At 38.2% G+C, this 25,235-nt stretch overlaps 1 protein-coding gene across 1 annotated transcript in view; it reads right to left on the bottom strand.

Annotated features, from left to right (window-relative positions):
* Positions 1-799: 799 nt before the first annotated feature.
* Positions 800-25,235, bottom strand: part of IPO8 (importin 8) — an 87,813-nt gene continuing 63,377 nt past the window's right edge. The window contains exons 21-25 of the mRNA XM_046012904.1: positions 15,226-15,446; positions 13,556-13,761; positions 10,866-11,069; positions 10,165-10,281; positions 800-2,786 (exon numbers count right to left, since the gene is read on the bottom strand). Coding sequence (XP_045868860.1) covers positions 2,689-2,786; positions 10,165-10,281; positions 10,866-11,069; positions 13,556-13,761; positions 15,226-15,446 — 846 coding nt within the window. The 3' untranslated portion in view covers positions 800-2,688. The remainder of the gene's footprint in view (positions 2,787-10,164; positions 10,282-10,865; positions 11,070-13,555; positions 13,762-15,225; positions 15,447-25,235) is intronic.

The raw sequence follows: 25,235 nt of genomic DNA, 5'->3' as shown, positions 1-25,235 counted from the left end.
TTTACGGTGGGGACTCAGTTTCCTCTTGCCCTCTTGCTCGCCCAGCGGAGCCTACTGATTTTTAAAGTTCCCAATGTTGAGCCCCATTGACTGTAAAAACTTACAAAGTCCCTCTGATTTTCAAAGGCAAATGTTATGTGGATTAGTCTTTCTATTGCAGGTCCCCCATGCCTGGGGTGCCTAGCATGGGGTCTTATAGTCTCCTCTATCCATGCTTGAGGTGTCCCTCCCATCTCAGTTTTGAAGGGCAGTTTGGTTTCCAACTGCATCCTGCCCTTCCTACTCTCTTTGAAGTGGCCTCTTGTCTACATTTAGCAGTGGAGAGTCTGTTCTGCCAGTCTTTGGGTTGTTTTTTCAGTTAATCTTACTGATATAGGTTTCATCTAGGAGTAGCTGGGGACGTAGGTGAGCTAAGGATCTTTCTACTCGGCCAGCTACCTGGAAGTCCCCATTCCACTCAAGTTAGGCTGTCATCATATTAGGAAAAGGCAATCAGAAAAAGGCTCTATTTCCAGCACCTTTTTTATTTTCCTTCAAGGTCCTGATGTGGCTTTAATGACCTTTGCTTTTTCAGAGCACCTATCTTTCTCCTCAGGACACCATGACTTATGAGATAGGGTTTCGCTTCCAACCACTCTCCACTCTAACTTCTCCTGATGAACCCTTCTTACCTTCCCAAGCCAACAGCTACCTTGTTCCACCTCCTCCCAAAATCAAGAAAACATACTGATGGATTTTTATCATCTGCTTGAAGTACCTCCACGCTCCAGAAAACATTTCACACAGAGGGGTTCAGAATCCTGGGAATCAGTCCATGTTTTATTTTACAGTACATTCATATAAGTTCCTGCATTTCCAAGTTAACCAGATCACATTCAGGTTAGCACTGCTGGTAACAAAATTATACAACTACCCTGGCTTCAAAAACAAGATAGGATGATACACATTAACACCTCTTTCCCTTTAATACTGCAGAAGACAATACCTCACAAAAATAAAATCACATGCCTTTTACAATCCAGTGTGAAGGCATATTATTTACGTTAAAATAAATCATTTTGGATATGGGGAGAATAAGAAGAGTTTCAAAGCGTAAGATATCTAAAATGTCCCCAAGTGCCACCTTTCTCTTCTGCCAGCTGGCACATTCAGTATCCATGCCTTGGGAAAAGGGACAGAGGAAAGCAAGGGATATTGAACTCTGAAACTCATGGCTTCCTAGGCTACTTATGTAAAAACTACTTAAATAACCTAAACTTCTAAAGAGAGTTAATATTAACAAGGGATGGTAATATAGGAAGCACCTGGAGAAAATTCCTCCAGTCACTGAGGGGAAATATATGCTGCAGACATTTCACAAAAATGGAAAACTGTTATCACATCCAGTAATACATTAGGTTTTGGAAATACACTTTCACTTTACTGTATGAAAACACTGTGATCCATGTTTTAGTGTTGAATTTGTTCAGAAAAACAGCCGAAACCTCCATCTGCAATATTTCTTATAGGCATCAATCATTACCATCTAAGAGGGCAGCTGAACAACACCCCAACCCATAAAAAACATAACAAGCTGAACTTAGCTATAACAAAGGCTAGAATGAATAACGTAGGAAAAAATTCAGATGTGTGAAAAGTAGAAGTTAAATTCATTTGGGTCTTTATCACAGATAAAAAATTTTATTAGAAAATGTTTTGGACCCAGGTCCAACATAGCTGGAATGATACGTTGTTGAAAATGCAAGCCCCCATCCAGAAAGACCACTTATGGTGCTTATGCACCACCCTTCTTATAAGAGTTCAATGTGCTTTAGTAAAATAATCAATTCATTACATAATTAAGTACATGATTCAGAATATACTCAGACTTACTGTTAGTTCCAGTGACTAAAGAGTTCCCGTCACTTGCTGCCAAGAAAGTTTTGAGTCCTGAACTCACCATGTTATAAATGAAATTTATATCCATATTTGCTGACTCCAAAAGAAATACCACCTCTTTCAGGGCTCAAGAATAGGATGGAAGAGGGAATAAGACACTTATTAGGAAAGCCACAAAACATGTGATGAAAAACCAGAGCCAGTGCATATTTTACAACCCCTGAAGAGAGCCCCCAGCAGCAGGGTGAGCAAGGGGAACAGTGATGTTTTTGAAACCAGAGTGACTTGTAGCTAACTGCCTAACAGTAAATTCACATAGTAAAATGCAGAGTAAGTCAACATATAGCCAAGGTTTACATTATATCTAGAAATATGTTTTATGCTTTAAAAAAAATTGCAATGCACTCCAAAAAAATTTTTCAGATAATTCATGTACAACAGAAGGCACTGTTATCCGCATAAGTCCTTTGATTCTGCATGGCAAAAACCTGAGACGTGCAATTCAATTCAGTCCTCTAAAACCACCTTGGTCGTTCATCCTTTGGAGAATATGATTTGTCCTTTTCAGTCCACTGATTTTGTTTTCCTTGAATTTCATTCATTACAGTAGCTGCTTAGAATATGTATTTCGGGGTGGGGAGAAAGGTCAAAGGGGAAGAGGGAGAGGATGAAACGGCGCCTGATGCCAGAGTTAACTGGCACAGCAGCAGGGTGCTGCTGAGCAGCCCACTCTTTTCCTCCCCTGACCTTCACGTTCCCCTGGTGAAGTAAAATGTAGTGACGCCATCTGGTAGGCTGCTGTTCCTTCTCTCAGTTGTTGCTGGGCACAGTCCCAAAGTTAAATGCCGAGAGGACTCCTTTGTTTTCAAAGGTGAAGCCTCCTTGTTGTTCAATCTTCTTCTTTGCCTCTAGTGTTTGCCAAGAAAAAGAGGGGGAAAAAGAACAAGAGTATTTAAGGTGACAAAGTTGGAAATAACCTCAAAGGAGCTAGATTTCTTTATACTTAGCATTGTGAAGGAATGTGACTCATATTAGCTGTTCTGCCCAACTGAGCAACAACCTTTTTTTGTTTTCATTCTAGTGTAGTTCACAACATACAGTGTTAATTTCAGGTGTACAATATAGTGATGCAACATTTCCACGTATTCCTCTGTGCTCACCAAGATGAGTGACTCTTAAACCCTTTCACCTATTTCCCCGGAGCCCCTACCCACCTCCCCTCTAGTAACTAACCATCTGTTTGTTCTCTCCAGTTAAGAGTCACTTTTTTGGTTTGTCTCTCTTGTTTTCCCTTTGTTCATTTGTTTTGTTTCTTAAATTCCACACAGGAGTGAAATCATATGATATTTGTCTTTATCTGACTGGGTTATTTTGCTTAGCATTATACTCCCTAGATCCATCCCTACTGTTGTAAAGGACAAGATTTCATTCTTATTTGTAGCTGAATAATATTCCAGTGTGTGTGTGTGTGTGTGTGTGTGTGTGTGTGTGTGTGTGTGTGTGTGATGATGCACACACACATCATCTTCTTTATACATTCCTCTATCAATAGACACCTGGGCTGGTATGCCGCAATCAACTTGGGGGTACATATAGCTTCCAATTAGTGGTTTTGTATTCTTTGGGTAAATGCCCAGTAGTGCCACTACTGGATCACATGGTAGTTCTATTTTTGACTTTTCAAGGAACCTCTATACTGTTTCACACAGTTGCTGCACCAAACTGCATTTCCATCAATAGCATACGAGGGTTCCTTTTTCTCCACATCCTCACCAACACTTGTTTTTTGTGTTTTCACCAGGCTGACAAGTGTGAGGTGATATTTCATTGTGGTTTTTTATTTGCATTTCTCTGGTGATGAATGATGCTGAGCATATTTTCACGTGTCTGTTGGCCATCTGTATGTCTTTGGACAAATATCTATTCATGTCTTCTGCCCATTTTTTAATTGGATTGTTTTTTGGGTGTTGAGTTGTGTAAGTTCTTTATATATTTTTTGGATACTAACCTCTTATCGGACTGTCATTTGCAAATCTCTTCTCCCATTCCATAGGTTGTCTTTTAGTTTTGTTGGTTGTTTCCTTTACTGTGCAGAAGCTTTTCACTCCGATGTAATCCCAACAGTTTATTTTGTTTTTGTTTCCCTTACCTCAGGAGACCTGTCTAGAAGATGTTATGGCCGATGTCAGAGAATTACTGCCTATGCTCTCTTCTAGCAGTTTATGGTTCCAGATCTCACATTTATGTTCTTAATCCATTTTGAGTTTATTTTTGTGTATGATGTAAGAAAGTGGTCTTATTTTCCCAAACCATTATTGAAGAGACTCTTTTCCATTGCATACTCTTGCCTCCTTTGTCGTATATTAATTGCCATATGATCAGGGGTTTATTTCTGGGCTCTCTATTCTATTCCAGTGATCTGTGTGTCTATTTCTGTGCCAGTACCCATACTGTTTTCATTACTACAGCTTTGTAGTGTATCTTGAAATCTAGGGTTGTGATACCTCTAGTTTTGTTTTTCTTTTTCAAGACGGCTTTGACTATTTGGAGGCTTTTGTGGTTCCATACAAATCTTAAGATTGTCCTAGTTCTGTGAAAAATGCTGATGGTATTTTCATAGGGATTGCATTAAATCTGTAGCTTGCTTTAGGCAGAGTGGACATCTTAACAATAGTAATTCTTCCAACCCGTGAGCATGGAGTATCTTTCCATTTGGTTGTGTCATCTCCAACTTCTTTCATTAATGTTCTGTACTTTCCAAAGTACAGGTCTTTTACCTCCTTGGTTAAGTTTATTCCTAGGTATTTTATTCTTTTTGGTGCAATGGCAAACGGGATTGTTTTCTTAATTTCATTACTTCATTACTAGTGTGTATAAATGTAATGGTTTTCTCTATGTTGCTTTTGTATTCTGTGACCTTACTGAATTCACTTATCAGTTCTAGTAGGTTTTTGATGGAGTCTTGAGTTTGCCATATATACAGTCTCCTGTCATCTGCAAATAGTGGAAGTTTTACTTCCTCCTCACCAATTTTTATTCCTTTTTCTTTTATTCCTTTTTCTTACATGATTGCTGTGGCTAGGACTTCCAGTACTATGCTGAATAACTGGTGAGACTGGACATTCTTGCCTTGTTTCTGACCTTATGAGAAAAGCTCCCAGTTTTTCACCACTGAGTATGATGTTAACTGTGGGTTTTTCATATATAGTCTTTATTATGTTGAGCTCTGTTCCATCTGCAACAACTTTGTTGTCGGTTATTATCATGAATGGATGTTGTACTTTGTCAAATGCTTTTTCTGCATCTAGTAAAATGATCATATGGTTTTTATCTTTTCTCTTACTGATGTAATGCAAGACATTGATTTGTGAATACTGAACCACTCTTGCAACCTGGGAATAAATCCCACTTGATTGTGGTAAATGATTTTTTTTTAACATATTGTTGGATTTACTGTGCTAATAATACTTTGTTGATTTCTGCATCTATATTCATCACAGATGGCTCAGAAGTTCTTTTTTGTGGCGTCTTTCTTTCATTTTGGTATCAGAGTAATGTTGGCCTCACAGAATGAATTTGGAAGTTTTCTTTCCTCTTTAATTTTTTGGAAAAGTTTAAGAACAGATATTAACTCTTTAAATGTTGGTTAAAATTCACCTGTGAAGCCATCTGGTCCTGAACTGTTATTTGTTGGGAGTCTTGATTACTGATTCAATTTCATTGTTGATAATTAGTTTGCTCAAACATTCTATTTCTTGCTGGTTCAGTTTTGGGAGATTATGTTTCTAGAAATTTATCCATTTCTTCTAGGTTATCCAATTTGTTGGAATATAATTTTTTGTACCATTCTCTTACAATCCTTTGTGTTTCTGTGGTTTAGGTTGTTGCCTAAACCTCCATTTATGATTTTGAGTCCCCTTTCTCTCTCTTACTCTGAATCTGGCTAAGGGTTTATCAATTTTGTTGATCTTTTCACAGAACCAGCTCCTGACCTCATTGATCTGTTCTAATTTTTAGTTTCTATAAGATTCATTTCTGCTCTAATTATTTCCTTCATTCTGCTGGTGTGGGGATTTGTTTGTTCTTCTTTTTCTTGCTCCCTCAGGTATACATTAAGTTTTTTAAGATTTTTCTTGATTCTTGAGGTAGGCCTCTATGAATTTCCTTTGTAGAATGGCTTTTATTGCTCCCAACACTCTTGGACCATTTTGTTTCCATTTTCATTTGTTTACATGTATCATTTTATTTCTTCTTTGGGTCAACCAAGAAATCATTCATTGTTTACTAGCATGTTATTTAATCTCCATGTATATGTGTCCTTTCCAGGTTTTTTTCTTGTGGTTGGTTTCTACTTTCATAGTGTTGTGTTCAGAAAAGATGCATGGTATGACTTCTTTTTGAATTTGTTGAGACTTGCGTTGTGACCTAACATGGGATGTATTATGGAGAATGTTCCATGTGTACACTGCTGTTTTAGGACGGAACGTTCTGAATATATCTGTTAGATCCATCTGACCCAATGTGTCCTTTAAATTAGCCACTGTTTCTTCTTGATTTTCTTTTGATCTATCCATTGATGTAAGTGGAGTATTAAAGTCCCCTATCCAAGTATTCCTATCAATTACTTTATTTATTCGTTAATAGCGTCTTTATATATTTGGGAGCTCCCATGGTGGGTACATAAATATTTAAAATTGTTCTATCATCTGGTTGGACTGTTCTCTTTATGATTATGTAGCGTCCTTCTTTGTCTATTTTAACAGTGTTTAATGTCTAAGTATTACTACCCTGGCTTTCTTTTCACTTCCATTTTCATGATAATTATTTTTCCATTCCTTCACTTTCAGTCTCCATATGTTGTGAAATGAGTCTCTTCTACACTGCATATATATGGGTCTTTTTTTTTTTTTTTTTTAATCCATTCCATCACCCTCTGTCTTTTGATTAGAGAATTTGGTCCATGTGCATTCATAGCACTTACTTATAGGTATGTTACTTGGTTTTGGTTGTTTGTGAAGTTCTTCTCCATTCCTTTCTTCCCTTGCTCTCCTGTCCCCATAAGTTGGCTTTCTTCAGTGATAGATTCCTTTGTCTTTATTTTTTGTGTATCTGTTACTGGTTTTTGATTTGGTTACCAATAGGTTTGTATACCACATCTGTGTATAGTAGTCTTTTTTAAGTTGATGGTCACCTAAGTATGAACTTTCTTTACACCTGTCACTCCCCCCACTCCCATATTTTAGGTATATGGTGTCATACTTCATTTCTTTTTACTTTGTGAAACCCTTGACTGGTTTTTATAGATAATACTTATTTTCACTTCCTTTGTGCTTCCTACTTTTCTTATTCATGGTTTTTGTTTTCCACTAACATTTCTTATAGTGCTGGTTTAGTGGTCATGAATTCTTTTAACTTTTGTTTGTCTGGAAAACACTATATCTCTCCTTCTATTCAGAGTAATAGCCTTACCAGATAGAGTATTTTTGGTTACAGATACTTTCCTTCAGGCATTTTGAATAAATCTTACCATTCCCATCTGGCCTGCAAAGTTTCTGCTGAAAAATCCACTGACAGCCTTGTACATAACTTTCTTTTCTCTTTCTCCTTTTAAAATTCTTTATCACCACTTTGTGTCATTTAAATTATTGTCTTGGAAGGGACCTTCTTTGGTTGATTTTTTGGTGTTGGGGGAATGTCTCTACGTCCTGGATCTGGACTTCTATTTCCTTTTCCAGATTAAGGTACTTTTCAGCTATTATTTCTTCAAATAAATTTTCTGCCCCCTTTCTCTCTCCTTTTCCCGGGATCCCTGTAAGCAAATGTTGTTATACCTGATGGGGACACTGAGTTCCCTAAGTCTATTTTCATTCTGCATAATTTGTTTTCCCCTCACCTGCTCAGCTTGATTACTTTCCATTACTCTGTCCTCCAAGTTGCTAATCCATTTTGCTTCCCCTTGTCTGCCATTTATTCCATTTAGTGTATTTTTAATTTCAACTATTGTTCTTTTCTCTTTGGTAAAGAGCTCACTGAAATCCTCCATTGTTTTCTCAAGTCCAGTAAGTATCTTTATCTTTATGATAAAGTATCTTTATCACTATCAGGCATATTACTTATCTCTGTTTTGCTTAGGTGTCTTGCTATTGTTTTGTCCTGTTCTTTTATTTGGGACATTTCTTCTTCCTCCTCATTTTGTCTGACTTTCTGTGTTTGTTTCTGTTAGGAAATTCAGCTACATATCTTGTCTTGAAAGTAATGGGTGGAGCAAGTAGTTTTAACAAGGTGGCGCTGGCCCTCTGCCACAAGAGATGTATCTCCGTCTCTGAGACCGGGCCAATCTGCAAGGCATGCACAGGCAGGGTGCACAGTTTTTGTTTGTTTTTTTTGTTGTTGTTGTTGTTTTTTAATTTTTTTTTTATTTATTCGACAGAGAGAAATCACAACTAGGCAGAGAGGCAGGCAGAGAGAGAGGAGGAAGCAGGCGCTCCACAGAGCAGAGAGCCCGACGTGGGGCTCGATCCCAGGACCCTGGGATCATGACCCGAGCCGAAAGCAGAGGCTTTAACCCACTGAGCCACCCAGGTGCCCCAGGGTGCACAGTTTTAACAAGACTGGCCACTGCTGCTGGGATTGAGACCCCACAATGTGCATAGTGGAAACACAGTGGTGGCAAAGTTTGTGTTAGTCTTTGGGGGACTAAAGACAGCACCAGGACTGAGGCAGGCCCAGCTGAAAAGTCTGGTGCATAGTGTAAGCAAGCTAGGTAGTGAGGGCCAGTTCCAGGCTGGCTCCAGCAGGTATCTTGGTGTTTATGCTGGGGCAGGGGGTTGAGAGAGTAAGGAAGGGAAATGGCACCTACCAGCAACTTTGTTCCTGGTGGAGTCTTTCAGTAATCTCTGTCCCTCAGGGACACACTCTGAGATTAGTAAATAATTCTCCCTCCTGTATACCCCAGGCATTTTTCAAGGTGCTGCCTCTATGCTGTATCTCTGTAGGTTGGTTGTTGTGCTATGGGGGGTGGGCATCCAGTTTTCTATAGCCCTCAAGGCTCTCCTGGAACTAAACTTGCTTTTTAAAGTTCCAGGCTATAAATCACCCTGGTGGTAAGAATTAATGAAATTCAGCCCTTCTGGTTTTCAAAGCCAGATGTTATGGGGATTCATCTTTCCATGCAGGCTTACAGTATGATAATCTGTTTTTCTCCTCTCTCCATGCTCGCAATTCCCTTCCACCAGTGGACAGACTCATCCATCTTGCTCCCCACTACATCTCCGCCCTTCCTAGCCTCTTTGAGGTGGACTCTTCTCTATCTTTTGTTGTGAAGTTTGTTCTGCCAGTCTTTCAGTCATTCCCTGGGTTATTTACCCTAATGTGAGTGTTACCTAGGTGTATCTGTGAGATGAGGCGAGCTTACGGTCCTCCTACTCTGCCATCTTCCCCTGACGTCCCTGAGCATTAACCTTTAACAGGGCTATGTGAGTAAGAAGTTATGTTTACTATCACAGAAAAACTGCTAAAAAAAACTTTACCCCCCCATCTCAACTTCTAGTAAAAATAAGCAAAATGAAAACAAGTCTCAGAGCTGTGTTTTAACAGTTCCAGAGTCTACTGCTAGAAGTGTGCCCAGAATTCTCCTATTAGGGGGACTGACATAGACTATGCAGGGCTGAAAATTCAAATCCATGCCGAAGAACTTAGGCATGTTCCATGCCTAAATCCCAGGTACCTGGTCCATGATGTTTTCGACTAAAATATTTTTGTAATTACAAAATCTTTTCCATTGGTTTTCTAGGAGTAACCACAATAATGTCTGCATAGAATAATTTCTCCAGGTCAAAAAACTGAAAGTCAACAAGAATCACGTAAAGCCCAGCAAAAAGAAATGAAGAGTGTTTTGTTTCCAGGAAGACAAGCCCTTTGCAAGAACTCATGAAGTACCTTCAGTCTATCTGGGGTTATGATGGGTCATCCAACTGATTAACTCTCCCTCGGCAAGACTCATCCCTACCTTTAAATCTTGGGCTCTACAATACAGTGTAAGTACTCCTGAATAACCATCACTGAAAGACACATATTAATGCACAGGATTTTGCAGATCTAAGATATTATAAGTGATTAAAAAGAAACATTTTTTAAAAAATCATACAATAATAATTCATTATTATCCCTAAAGATTGGCCTCTAACAATTTTTAAAACAGTCTTCAGGTGCCATAAGATTCATTAATGAGGCTGACTCCTGGCACGCTCACACATGCACTCCAATCTGGAAGTCTGGAGAGCTGACCTGCTACTGTCTTCCGGTGCTCTGCCAGGGTGTACACTTCCTGCAGCGCCCTCCTCTGGTCCTCACTGAGTGGTGCCATGAGCAGCTGGTACCAGGCAGCATCCCGATTCTGCACAGCTGTTGCATTGTAGAAGAAGAAAAAGAGTCTAGTGACAATGATCATTTCAGAGAAAAGTGACATGATAATAAAAGTACAATGAGATGACTACAGATAGTAAGAGACAGAGTTCAACACCATAACAAACCCAAGGTGGTAAAACTTATTCCACCAAAGGATTATTCCTGAGTACCCACTCTGTTTTCAACCATGTGGGACTATCAGAGGATGGTTAAGACTTGCCAATCTCTGCTTTGCCCGGTTCTCTGCTGCCTTCGCCCTCTCTTCCTCTTGAGGTTTTACTAACTATGATCCCTGAATTCCAGATCTTGGCATACACCTCTACTCAGGTGCTGCCATTTTCCTCCAAATTCTCACAGTACCTGCAGCTTCAATGTTGGTCCCACACCAAGAACTCGAATTGGTGCTTTAGGCAAAACCATCCCCTAAGTCTCCCAGGTTTTTCCATGTGGACAACACACCACAAACTCAACACAACTGAAACCAAATTTAATATCTAAACCAATTCTAACAACTTCTAACCGAAGGAAATGAAGATCGACTTCAGAGAAAATATCTGAAGATTTAGCAAGTAAAGACCTACTGAGCAGAGCTTGTGTAAAAAATTGATATTCATCCACACTGTTGTCAAGGTCAAGTGGCGTGCTGAATCCTTCAAGGGCAGTTTCTTCCAATACTTCTTCATCCCAGTCATCATCATCCTCCTCCTCTTCTTCACCTCTTCCATTATTTGATTGCATTGCTTGAGCAGTTTCGTTTGTCTCCTCTTCATCACTTGAAATCTCCTCTGTGAATTCATTAATTATTGAAGAATTGAAAACACAAAAGGAAAAAACATTCTGGAAATGGAAAACTACCACCTCTTTATATATGAAATTCTAAAAATAAATCTTTATTGTAATTTGCTAAATTGAAAATGACTTTATCCTCCTTAAAAACAAGTGTCCCTAAATCTAAAGTCTTCTGGACATTACTACTGTTTTGCTATGGCTGCCTCATACTTTTTTTTTTTTTTTTTTTTAAAGATTTATTTATTTGACAGATAGAGATCACAAGTAGGCAGAGAGGCAGGCAGAGAGAGAGAGAGGAGGAAGCAGGCTCCCAGCCAAGCAGAGAGCCCGACGCGGGGCTCGATCCCAGGACCCTGGGATCATGACCTGAGCCGAAGGCAGAGGCTTTAACCCTCTGAGCCACCCAGGCGCCCCTGCCTCATACTCTTTACTACAAAAATGCTATTAATCAGAGTCCCAAATTTTTTTGTCCAAAAAAAAAAGACAATTGTACAGTCAGTGCACATGCTACATGTTTTAAATAATAATGACCTCCCATTGAGAATTTGGTCTCTTAACAGTTACCTAAGTTGATTATGAACTGCTTAGAAGTACTCAAATGAGGAGATTGTTTCTGCTAATAGAAACAGGAAAATATAGAAATAGAGAAAAATTACTACATGTAAGTTGAAAAATTGAAATCTGAATTGTGTATCATCATCATCATGGATTCTGCTTTATTTTCAGTGCCAATCTGTTTTAAGCAGTTAGCCCAGTACTGTAAATAACCAAAAGATAGTAAATGCAGAACAAAATCAACCTAAGAGGGAAAAACCTAGAGTAAACCCAAACTAGACAACATTATTCCAAAAGTAGTTCTATAAAACATACCACACTGAATTAAACTGTGAAGTAGTTTTGGGGTTAAGACAAGAAACCCTGGTTTTGATCATATATACATACATTTTTGATCATATATCTATATACATATGTGTGTGTGTGTATATATATATATATGACAAAGGTATAAATACAAAGATAACAAGAAACACCTTTCCTAGTTAATCATTCTACACTTCAGTAGAAATACAACAGGAAAATCTGGGAAAGTACTACAGAATTTTTTCTCAAGCCATATTAGTTATAAACCAACAATTTACAAAATAAAGACTTGGAGAATATTGTAACATTCTGAAAAAAGTAATTCCATAACTGTTGGCCTATACTTAGCAAAAACACAAAACCCTTCTACTAAAGAAGCATAACTGTAAAAGTTGTACATGATATTCAGAAAAAGAAATTAGAGGTACCTAGGAGGCTCAGTTGGTTTTAGTTCAAGAGATTGAGCCCCACATGCTGCGCATGGAGCCTGCTTAGGATTTTCTCTCTGCCTCTGCCCTTCCTCCCACAGCATGCATGTGTGCATACTCTCTCTCTCTTAAATTTTATTTTGAGAGGAAGAAAAACATTAAATTCAATGGGAAGAAGTGTACTGTGTTAGGGGTTAGGGAAGGGTACCATTTCTTGTACATGAACAAACCAGAATGATGCCAATTAAATGTAAAATGTTTTAAATACACTTGCTGAAATCAGAATTTAGCATCAAAAAGAGATGTAGGTTTTCCATGAAAGTTCTGATTTTTCTCATTTAAAGATATGTCTGTTTTTAACTAGAAGAGGAAAAACTCCACTTGGAGTTGGATAATGTTACTTCCTGGGCCCAAGTAAATAGTTTTTTGCAGTATCATTAAATAAAGATCTAATATGCTTGACCCTAACAATCTTATTCTGAATCTCAATTAAGCGAATAACCTTCACTTGTGTATTTTACTTCAAATTTATTAATACATTAACTGTAAGTCTCTCCTAAATAGTTTCTGATTAAGAACCTTAAAAAAGGGGCATCTGGGTGGCTCAGTGGGTTAAGCCTCTGCCTTCGGCTCAGGTCATGATCCCAGGGTCCTAGGATCGAGCCCTGCATGGGGCTCACTGTTTGGCAGGGAGCCTGCTTCCCCCCCTCTCTCTGCCTGCCACTCTGCCTACTTGTGATCTCTCTGTCAAATAAATAAAATCTTTAAAAAAAAAGAACCTTAAAAAAAAATGTACCAGGCACTCTATTAATCTGCTATACTGACACTTCTGCTTTTAACTAAGTGGTTCATTTAATAATTCATGCTGTCGACTTCACTGACATTGTTATTAGCACAAATAAGAAAAAGAAATAACTGGTTGCTAACTTATCAAAACCATTTGATTCTATTACAAATGTATTTGTATTTCCCAAGGTGTAACATTAAGTTCAATAATTACTTAAAAGTCAAAAAATGGAACATATCTAAAGTTACATGTCAGGATATGTAAGTCCACCCCAAAATATTTTTAAAATGTGCAACAAGCCAAAGAATGTAACTCTGTTTAATGACTCCAAATAGACTAAAATTTAAAAAAATGCATGCTCAAATCAATATCAGTTCTAGCACTCATTGCAATTAGAAGACTTTACCGTTTTCTTCCATATCAGCCTTTTCCGCTTTAGAGCGATCTTCGCGGTTTACCAGTTGTCTGGTAGCACAGACCTGCTTCAGGCCAAGGAAAAGGAAAAGAATTGAGGGCACAATCTGTCCCACTACAGCATCTACTGCAGGAGGTCGATTTTGCAGTTCCAAAAGGATACTCAGTCCTATTATACACATCTTCCGGTCATGATGCCTACAAATTACAAAGAAAAAAAATGTGCTCATGAGAAATGAGGACAGTTGAAAAACTACAAGAAAAAAATGGCCAATGTAGTATTTTAGGGTTCATTCGATAGAATTATACAGAGGTATCCCCCATTTTGTACCATATGAAATCCTACATAAATCATGTTTTGTAAACCAATTATTATCATCAAAGAGCTAGAGAAGTCTGCAATTAATATGGTCAATCTTGCTATAATATCAATTTATGACTGATATGAATACTATATCTGGGCCTCGGCACACAAGTTCTATTAAAGCAAGAATACCTACATTTGACAGCAGGAAATTCCTAACCAACAGGGAAAAAGGAAAAATTTAGACTGGATACAAGGTATCTTAGCACATATACTGTACATTAACCCCGGGTGACAAAAGCTATTCAGAAACTCAGCATATAATAAGGGAAACTCGACAGCTCTAATTAAATCCGTTAAGTGTTCTCTGCTTTGGGGCACCTGGGTGGCTCAGTGGGTTAAAGCCTTGCCTTTGGCTCAGGTCATTATCCCAGGGTCCTGGAATTGAGCCCCACATCAGGCTCTCTGCTCAGCAGGGAGCCTGCTTCTGCCTCTCTCTCTCTGCTTGCCTCTCTGCCTACTTGTGATCTCTGTCAAATAAATAAATAAAATCTTAATAAAAAAAAAGTTATCTGCTTTAACATATAATAAGGAAATTTTGATTTTGATTTTGAAGGAAAAAAGTTTGACCAGTACACAGTATATACATTTTTCTGTTTCTTCTACAATATGCAGAAATATTCTTCTAAAATATTTTAAAATATTGTTTAAAAATATTAAGAATGTAAAGACTGCTATATTTGGTATAACACTGCCAGTAAGCCATTGTCAGAGCTGAAATTCTAGCATAACACAGTCACGAATAGCTGTTCAGTCATTTGAGGAGGGCATGTACATACTACAAGACATCTCATTTTTTCTAAGTTCGGACACTAGGAAAGTACTTCACATAGACACACTCTCCCACAGGAGCAGCACTTGGGCTACAATGAACAATCCTCCTTTCTGACCTCACGTTTGAGAATAAGCTCCCCTGAGATCTGCAGGGTTCAATGTCTTGTCACCAAACTGGCATTTCCCCTAGAAACCTGACCCCATTTAGAATGTTTTTGCCTATCGACACTTAATAGTCAGGGAACCAAATGTACACTTAATTTTTGTTGCCTCGAGATACAATGATAGCACAAAAGTCAAAAACCAGTAGGGACAAGCTATACCTAATTTTCAGAGACTGGATTCTTTCCACTAGATTATACTACTGAAACACGTTCTTAATTCTCTAAAAATTAAATATTAGGTTAATACACTAAATATTAATCCTTAAAAAATGAAAATTATCTTTCTATATGTTATTATATACTTTTAAAAGTCAACTTTCCAGAAACAGAAATGTATAATAAAATCCAAAAGACACATACCCAAGAAAACAATCTGTATCATTCATCCACTGATTTATAAACTGTACAGTTATAGGTCCAGGGTTGTGAGGCAATTGAATTTGTTCTAAAGTATGTAGCAGCAAATCAGGGTTGTAGTACAAGGCAGCAATTGCAACCTGAAGACACATGGTACGGAGCTCACTAGTTTTGACTCCTCGGGTTAATCTCTCCAAAACGAGTTGAACAAAGAGTGGAATGCACTAGAGGAAAAAATGAAAAAGAGAATCAACCATACACCTAGAAACTAGGTAGAGCGTGTCATCAATAAATAAGATACTCTTGATGATACTTAATGATATCTTTGCTTAAATTGTTTTTAGAGTTATTCAACAAAATCATATTCTCATAAAACCCAGAGATTAAACGGCCAAGAGATCTGAGGGCAGCAGTGTGAGGAAGTCTCTTCCCTTTCTGAGTGCAGATTACAGTTAGTTGAAGATTGTCCCTCAAGAGTCCGCAATCAAATGATGCCAATAATCCAAATGTAGACTCCACCATTTCCACATTTAAGGTAAAATGACTGGGTTAGAATTTTTCTTTGTTAAATCAAATTGAATGGGATTGAAAATAATCATGATGTGACTGGAATTTCTCCTGAGAAAGAAAATTCCTAAGTCAGTCAGAGGATGTAATGAAAAGCATGGTGACCACAGTTAATAATGCTGTATTGCATATCTGGCAGTTGCTAAGTGGATATTAAAAGTTATCACAAGTAAAAGAACTTGTAACTATGTATGGTGCTGTATGTTAACAGACTTACTGTGATCATTTCACAACATAAATATCAAATCATTGTTATACACCTGAAACTAACATGCTACTCATCAACATCTCAATAAAAATAAAATTCCTTTGAGTATAAGACTAAAGCAAAAATGGTGGACTTCACACATGAAAATGAAGGCATCTGACTCCAATTCTACCATGTTGATAAACTACTTTTATTAGAAGTATTTCCTAATAGTTATTTTCACTGAAAGGGATGGGCTGAAATGATTTGTGTAAAACAAAATTCTGAGGTCTTAATACAAGCTCATTTTAAAATTAAATGTTAAAAATCAAGGCTTCAGAGGAGAATTGAAGGACTAGGAAGAACACAGAGGAGTCTGAGGGCAGTGAAGACCAACGTATGTTACTGAAATGGTAGACATATGTCATTACACATCTGTCCAAACTCATAAAATGCACAACACCATGAATGAGCCCTAGAGTAAACTGCAGGCTCCAGGTGAAATATGCATTCTCAGTGTAGGCACCTCAGCTGTGACCACTGTACTATCCCAGTGCACATGTTGATAACTAGTGGCCACTGTGCATGTGGAGCAGGGGGATATGGGAAGTCTCTGTATGCTCAAGTCTGTGAACCTATAACTGCTCTAAAAAATAGTCTATCAAAATAGAAAGTTTCGTCTGAGGGCTGCTGGAAGGAAGGTGGGTGAGGGGAGGGGGTCAGTGGGTGATGGATATTAAGGAGGGCACACAATGTAATGAGCACAGGGTATTACATGCAACTGATGAATCACTAAGTTCTATCTCTGAAACTAGTAATATACTATATGGGAACTAACTTGAATTTAAACATTTTTGAAAGAAAAACTAAAGTTCTATGTAGAATTTTGAGTTAAATTTGATATGTTTTTGAAGTCAAAACTATATAATAGGATCAGCAGAATACTAGCCTTCTTTAGAAGGATATATAAAATTAAAACACACAACTACACATGGTAGTTTTTGAGTTTTGTTTTTCAAGATTTTATTTGTCAGAGGAAAGAGGGCACAAGCAGGGGGAACGGCAGCCAGAGGGAGAAGCAGCCTCCCCACTGAGCCAGGAGTCCAACACAGGACTTGATCCCAGGATCCTGGGATCATGACCTGAGCCAAGGCAGGCACTTAACTGACTGAGCCACCCAGGTGCCTCTACACATGGTACTTTTGAGATTAAGATTTTGTCTCAAGGTCCTGGGATGGAGCCCCGCATCGGGCTCTCAGCTCAGCAGGGAGCCTGCGTTCCCCACCCCGCCCCACCTCATCTCTGCCTACCTCTCTGCCTACTTGTGATCTCTCTGTCAAATAAATAAATAAAATCTTTTTTAAAAAAGATTTTATAAAGAGATGACTAGTTTGATGTTTGATTAACCATACTGATGAGGCGCCTGGGTGGCTTAATCAGTTAAGTGTCTGCCTTTGGCTCAGGTCATGATCCCGGCTCCTGTCTGCTTCTCCCTCTCTCTCTGCCCCTCCCTCCGCTTGTGCCCACTCTCTCTCACATAAATAAAATCTTTTTTTTTTTTAAGATTTTATTTATTTATTTGACAGAGAGAGATCACAAGTAGGCAGAGAGGCAGGCAGAGAGAGTGAGAGGGAAGCAGGCTCCCCGACGAGCAGAGAGCCCGATGCGGGACTCGATCCCAGAACCCTGAGATCATGACCTGAGCCGAAGGCAGCGGCTTAAACCACTGAGCCACCCAGGCGCCCTCACATAAATAAAATCTTAAAAAAAAAAAATTCCTGGGGCGCCTGGGTGGCTCAGTGGGTTGGGCCTCTGCCTTCCGCTCAGGTCATGATCTCAGGGTCCTGGGATCGAGCCCTGCATCAGGCTCTCTGCTCAGCGGGGAGCCTGCTTCCCCCTTTCTCTCTCTGCCTGTCTCTCTGCCTACTTGTGATTTCTCTCTGTCAAATAAATAAATAAAATCTTTAAAAAAAAAAATTCCTACTGAATTCTTCTCTAATTCTGATGCAGAGCCATTCAGGTAGCACAACACATATAGGATAAGACTATATTAAAAAATATTACTATGGAAGAAAGGGGAACCCTCTTGCACTGTTAGTGGGAATGCAAATTGGTGCAGCCACTCTGGAAAACAGTGTGGAGGGTCCTCAAAAAGTTAAAAATAGAACTACCCTATGATCCAGTATTCTGGGTATTTACCCCAAAAGTCCAAAAACACACTAACTCAAAGAAATACATGCACCCCTATGTTTATAGTTGCATTATATATGTTAGCCAAATTAAAGAAAAAGTCCAAGCATCCATCAATAGATGAATGGATAGAGAAGATATGGTGTATGCAATAGAATATTATTCAGCTATAAAAAGAATGAAATCTTGCCATTTGCAATGTGTATGGAGGTATATTATGCTAAGTGAAAAAAAGTCAGAGAATGACATACCATATGATTTCACTCCTATGTGGAATTTAAGAAACAAAATAAGCAAAGGAGAAAAAGAGAAGCAAACCAAGTGATGGGGCTGAAGGAGGGCACCTGCTGTGATGAACACAAGGTGATGTGTGGAAATGCTGAGTCACAAGATTGTACACCTGAAACTAATATTACACTGTATGTTAACCACACTGGAATTAAAACTAAAACTTACTTTAAAAAAATTTTTAATTATTACTACAAGTTCATTATTGTGAATCAACAAAGCCACAAGAAAATGTAAACTAATCTTGAAAAGCTCTTCTTGAGATGTTTTAATAATAAAGTTTCATTTTAACAAATATTTTCTATTACATACAAGCCATTAAGAATACAAAAAAACTGGGTGTTAGGGCCAATTTAATGTTAAAACCTGTTTAACTATTAGGGCCTGCTTAGCCAGAGCAACTCCATATTGCCTAGGTAACCATATTGTTGTTTACATCCACGGACTTCATTCCGGGAATAAACGCCCCCATAGTTCCTGGTATGGTTCCAGGTATGGATTCCGGGAGTAAATACCTTAACAACAGAAGCCACATACCTTGGGTCTGTGGTTATGTCCTATAAAACCAGCCTGTGAGATTGGGAGGGGGTCGCTCTCTTCGGAGGCAGCCCTGGCCGGGCAGTCTGACTTCTAATGCTTGGCATAGAATAAAGCTCTATGTAACTTTCACTTTGTCTCAGTCTCGTTCCCCTGGCCTGTCAGTCTAACTTCTAATGCTTGGCATAGAATAAGGCTTTGCATAACTTTCACTTTGTCTCAGTCTCGTTCCTTTGATAACGGATCCCAACACTGAGGACGCCTGGGTGGCTCAGGTCATGATCCCAGGGTCCTGGGCATCGGCATCTCTGCTCAGCGGGGAGCCTGCTTCTCTCCCTCTGCTGCTCTCCCTGCTTATGCTCTCTCTCACTTTCTCTCTCAAATAAATACATGAAATTAAAAAAAAAAAAAAATACAGCGGCGCCTGGGTGGCTCAGTTGGTTAAGCAACTGCCTTCAGTTCAGGTCATGATCCCAGAGTCCCGGGATCGCGTACTGCATCGTGCTCCCAGCTCCATGGGGAGTCTGCTTCTTCCTCTGACCTTGACCTTCTCCCCTTTCATGCTCTCTCTCACTGTCTCTCTCTCAAATAAATAAATAAAATCTTAAAAAAAAAAAAGAATACAAAGAAACTGTGAGGTTTTAAAATGAATAAAACTAAAATTATCCTTTTATATTAAAACAATCAATTCTGGGGCACCTGGGTGGCTCAGTTGGTTAAGCAACTGCCTTCGGCTCGGGCCATGATCCTGGAGTCCTAGGATCGAGTCCTACATCGGGCTCCCTGCTCAGCAGGAGGTCTGCTTCTCCTGATGACCTCTCTCCTCTCACGCTGTTTCTCTTTCATTGTCTCTCTCTACCTCTCAAATAAATAAATAAATATCTTTTTAAAAAATCAATTCTGGAGACTACTTATGCAGAATACTTCTCTATACTACTATGGAGTGGTCTACAGGATGGATACAGATTTATGTGAAGAAGGCAAGATGGGAAAAAAATACATGTACAGTATGCCACTATTTAAGAAGGTGAGGAAAGAAAAAAGTGAGGAAAGAATGAATACACCTATTTGCTTACTTTTTAAAATGAAAGGATGAACTAAAAACTAAAGGGAGTGGAGGAGAAGGGGAAAAAAAATAAGGGCAGAAGGGACAGGGATGGAAGCTAGACCTCCCTGAATACACCTTGTTTTGTAAATTAGACTTTAGAATTACATATATGTTATATATTTAGAAAAAATTTTAAAGCATTTCTAAAAGTTAAAATAAATGAATCAAATAGGGATTATTTTAAAGGACTTTAAAATTTATGATCTGACTATATTCTGGCTGTATATATCCCTAGCATATGTATATACCCTGAAAATAAAAAGAGCTACTAAAAAATCTTAAACAGTTAACAGTAACCATGTGTTGGTGATAATATTGGTATAATTATTCTGACATTCTATATACATGTTAGTGTGATACAGCAAGTGAGTAATTATAAGGAGAACCAGAATTTTGGTACAGCCGATATAGATTCAGGTAATTAGGCTAACGAAAAATAATGTAGTCCTGAATATGAATTGGAAATATCTGTGTGTACTAATGATGGGCAAATCTTAAAATGATACAATATGCATTTCTTGGCTCTCCTGTGGAAATAATGACCAACTCAATAGCAATGAATATCCTTTGTGCTCGTAGTCTTAAAATACCATTTCCCAGCATAGGGCAGGAAATGTACAAGATGAACCTGAAACATCTTCTCATATCGGACAGCAAGGAAACTACCAAACACTACAAGGGTCAGGTCAAAAGCACTCATATGATAAATTCAAGAAGTTCCCACCGGCCAAAGCTGAAATATACTGAAACACATTAAACAAATTTGAATCTGTAAGTTCATAATAATATTTTAAAAAAACAAAAAAAGCAAAACACCTCATCAGTCATCTTTTTTTTTAAACATTATTTTTTTTTAAAGGTTTTACTTATTTATTTGACAGACAGAGATCACAAGCAGGCAGAGAGGCAGGCAGAGAAAGAGAAGGAAGCAAGCTCCCTGATGAGCAGAGAGCCTGATGCGGGGCTCGATCCCAGGATCCTGGGATCATGACCTGAGCCGAAGGCAGAGGCTTTAACCCACTGAGCCACCCAGGTGCCCCTCATCAGTCATCTTTGAAGAATGTTAGGAAACAAACTTTTTATCTTGAATCATAGTAAATAAACAGACATTCTCAAACTGTTCCTCAGAGTAACCTGGTAATAGATAAAAAACCATTCTCTTCGTAGAAATATTTCAGCTAATACATGAAAAAGTAATGATAGAATAATCACCACCAACACAACTAACATCCTAACATGAGAGACAACCAGATATTCTGTGCCTCCTGGTAGAAATACAAACCACCATCTATGAAGTATTCTTGCCAAAAGAATCACAAATGAATCTAACCAAATCCCTAGACCTAACTCCCAAGTGACCGGAAGTACAGAGGACTGTAATTCCAGGTGATATACTCCTTTAGCTCTACTGAGTGCACCACAACTGTAACCTCCCTAACATTGAAGGTTCCCCAGGAACGCTAAATATCTGACAAAAATTCTTGAATACCAATTTTCCAATCCTTCAGCAACCTAGTTTTAGGGGTAGAAGCCCACTGTATTACACTAGAACTTTTTACTTACTACCTTCAAATGGGTCCATCCAACTAAAAGCTATCCTTTTTCTTCAGTTTCAGGTATAGAATTTAGTGATTCAAGACTTACATACAACACCCAGTGCTCATGACAAGTGCATTCCTTAATCCCTATGACCTATTTAATCTATCCCCCCACCTACCGCCCTCTTGTAACCATTAGTTTGTTCTCTATAGTTAAAAGTCTATTTCTTGGTTTGCCTCTCTCTTTTTCTCCCTATGTTTTTTGTTTCTTAAATTCTACATATGTGTGAAACCATATGGTATTTGTCTTTCTAACTTATTTTGCTTAGCATCATACTCTCTAGCTTCATCCATGTCATTGTAAATGGCAACACTTTGTTCTTTTTTATGGCTGAGTAATATTCCACTGTATATATACCATATCTTCTTTATCCATTCACCAGTTGATGGACTTTTGGGCTTTTTCCATAATTTGACTACTGTTGATAATGCTGCTATAAACATTGGGATGAATGTATCCCTTCAAACTAGTATTTTTGTATTCTTTGTGTAAATACCTACTAGTGCAATTGCTGGATTGTAGGGTAGTTCTGTCTTTAATAAAAGCAATTCTTTTATCCAACTCTTTATTACATATTAGACCCTCAAAACTGAAATGTCAACTTTTTCCACTTTCTACAACCTTTCCTCTTTTACTGAGAATATAAGGCTACTGAATTTAAGCTTCCACACCCCTTCTTTCTATCTCAAGACATCTGTACATCAGCATTATCCAAGCAGCACTTTTACAACAGTTAATAGATGTTCCTTGGACTTGGAAAACAAAAACATCCCAGAGTTAAATTAATTTGAAACACACAGATACCAACACCCATTTAGACCATTTTCAGATAAAGGCACTAGAAGTCAAACAATAATGAAATCTGTTGAAGTTTGTTTTATCCGGTATTCCTAAGGCTTATCTGACCACAAATACTTTCTGCCATGAACACCTACTAACACCATTAGATGGTCACAGTTTGAGTAATATCACTCTAATCCTATCTATTAGTATCCATACTTTCTGTATTTGTGGGAAAAGTCATCTTTATAACTTTCCAGGGTAAACCTGTGCTCTTGGGCTTTCCCTGCCCTCCTCATCTCACAACTTGTTTTTTTCCGGTCTTTTCTGTGCAATGTTTGCAATGGTCCCCACTGTAAATCTTGTTCTAGTCTTCTATTCCCAATGATTTTAGCCTAGAGCAGAACCAGTACCCTCAGACTTTAATTCACTAACAGCTTCCTTGCTCATCTTCATAGCCCAGTGTATGCAGAAGACCTGTTTAGATTAAGGATACTTCTAGGAGATTCATCATTCTAAGTGCCTATCTTTGATCATATCATTTCTCTGTTTAGTGGATTCTTAGTTCAATTGCTTATGGCATAGGTTGATAAACTTTTAGTCAATATTTATTAATACTTTCAACCTCGGGGTGCCTGGGTAGCTCAGTCAAGCAACCAACTCTTGATTTTGGTTCAGGTCATGATCTCAGGGTAATGAGATGGAGCTCCATGTCGGGCTACATGCTGGGTGTGGAACCTGCTTGGCATTCTCTCTCTCTCTCTCCCTCTGCCCCTCCTCCTGCTCATGGCTTCTCTTACTCTCAAAAACAAATACATACATACATATGTAAAAATTTAAAATTTTTTTTAATTCTCAGTAATACTTTCAACTTTGTAGGCTACATACGGTCTCTGTTGCATACCTTTTTTTTTTTTTTTTTAACATCCCTTCAAAAAGGTAAAAACCATGCCTTATGCCTAGGCCATATATACGGGTCACAGGCTGGATTTGGCCCACAGGTCATAGCTTGCCTACTTCTGGCTTACAGGAGAGATTCTAAACTCTGGCTGAATTTATTCTCCACCTTTCTGGCTTTTGACCTTCTGCTCAAAACTCTCCAGAAGCCAGTCAACAGAACTAAACCCTTTGCTACTCTCACTCAAGTCCTGTGCTTTACTACCTCCTTATTTTGTTTTCACCTAAAACACTACTCACTGAAGCCTTCTTTGGGGTTCTAACAGCAAACCTGGCTTCTGTCAAATCAGAGCCTTTGAACATACATGTAAAACTTTATCAGTACAAAAAAGGAGCTTGAAGGGTCACTCTAAAAAATGGAGAATTTGGTGGTAAGCAAAAATTGCTTTTTTTTTTTTTTTTTTGGTGGCTCTCCGAATTAAAATAAGAAGATAAACCCTAAGCTAGCAGTTCACATGAGAAAAGCAAGAAAAGAGATGGTCATGAAGAACCCTCCTGGGGTCAGAAACTCAAACATGGACTTTTGAAAACTTCAAAATGGCCATTATAAAATATGTTTACAGAATAAAGGAAGCCATATTTTTTTTTTTAAAGGACAGTTTTCTTTTTTTTTTAAGATTTTATTTACCTATTTGGCAGAGAGAGGGAACACAAGTAGGAGGAATAGGAGAGGGAGAAGCAGGCTTCCCACTGAGCAGGGAGCCCAATTCAGGACCTGATCCCAGGATCCTGTGATCATGACCTGAACCGAAGGCAGACACCAAAGACTGAGCCACCCAGGCGCCCCAAAGGAAACCATTTTTAAAGTCACAGGTAGCCATGACGACCATGTCTCATCAAATATAAAACATCTATTAGGACATACAAATTATAAAAAAGAATCAAATGGAAATTCTAGAGTTAAAAATTACTATAGGGGTGCCTGGCTGGCTTAGCCAGTAGGGCATGCAACTCTTGATTCTGGAGTCTTGAGTTCAAGTCCCATGTTGGACACAGAACCTAGCTTAAAAAAAAAAAAAAAAGTACTATAAACAAAATGAAAAATTCACTACAGGGACCCCACAATAGATCTGAACTGGCAGGAGAGAGAATCAGCAAACCTAAAGATAGACTGGAAAAGAGTATACAATCCAAAGACCAGAGAAAAGAAAGAATAAAGAAAAATGATCAGAGTCTCAAAGAAATATGTAACACCATTAAATACACCAACATATGTTTAACAGGAGCATCAGAAGGAGAGAAAAAAGAGAAAGAAAAAAATATTTGAAGAAATGGCTAGAAACTTGCCAAATGTGACAAAAAACAATCTATACATCCAAGAAAGTCAACAACTTCCAAGTAAGAGAAACACAAAGACATTCCATAGTAAAAATGGTAAAAGACAAAGAGAAAATGTTGATAGCAGCATAGGAAAAAACATACACCACTGCCAAGTACAAGGGAATGTTAATAGGATTAACATTCTGTTAAACAAGAGACCAGAAGGATGGTATGTTCAAATTGCTGAAAGAAAAACCTGTCAACCAAGAATTCAGTAGAAACTGTCTTTTAAAACTGAAAATAAAATAAAAACATTCTCAGAAAACAAAAACAGAGATTTCATTGCTAGCAGACCTACCTTATAAGAAATACTATAGGAAGTTCAAGCTGCAAGTAAGTGACCCAGAAGGGAATTCGAAAACAAATACACACACACACACACACACACACACACACACACACGGTAATTATGTAATTTTCAAAAACAGAAAAACACTATTCCTTTGACTTTCTTCCCTTAAGTGTTTTAATTTAAAAAAA

This window comes from Meles meles, chromosome 7, assembly GCF_922984935.1.
Source record: "Meles meles chromosome 7, mMelMel3.1 paternal haplotype, whole genome shotgun sequence".
Taxonomy (NCBI): Eukaryota; Metazoa; Chordata; class Mammalia; order Carnivora; family Mustelidae; genus Meles; species Meles meles.
Note: the sequence above shows the minus strand (reverse complement) of the source record. Positions and strands in the feature narration are given on the sequence as shown.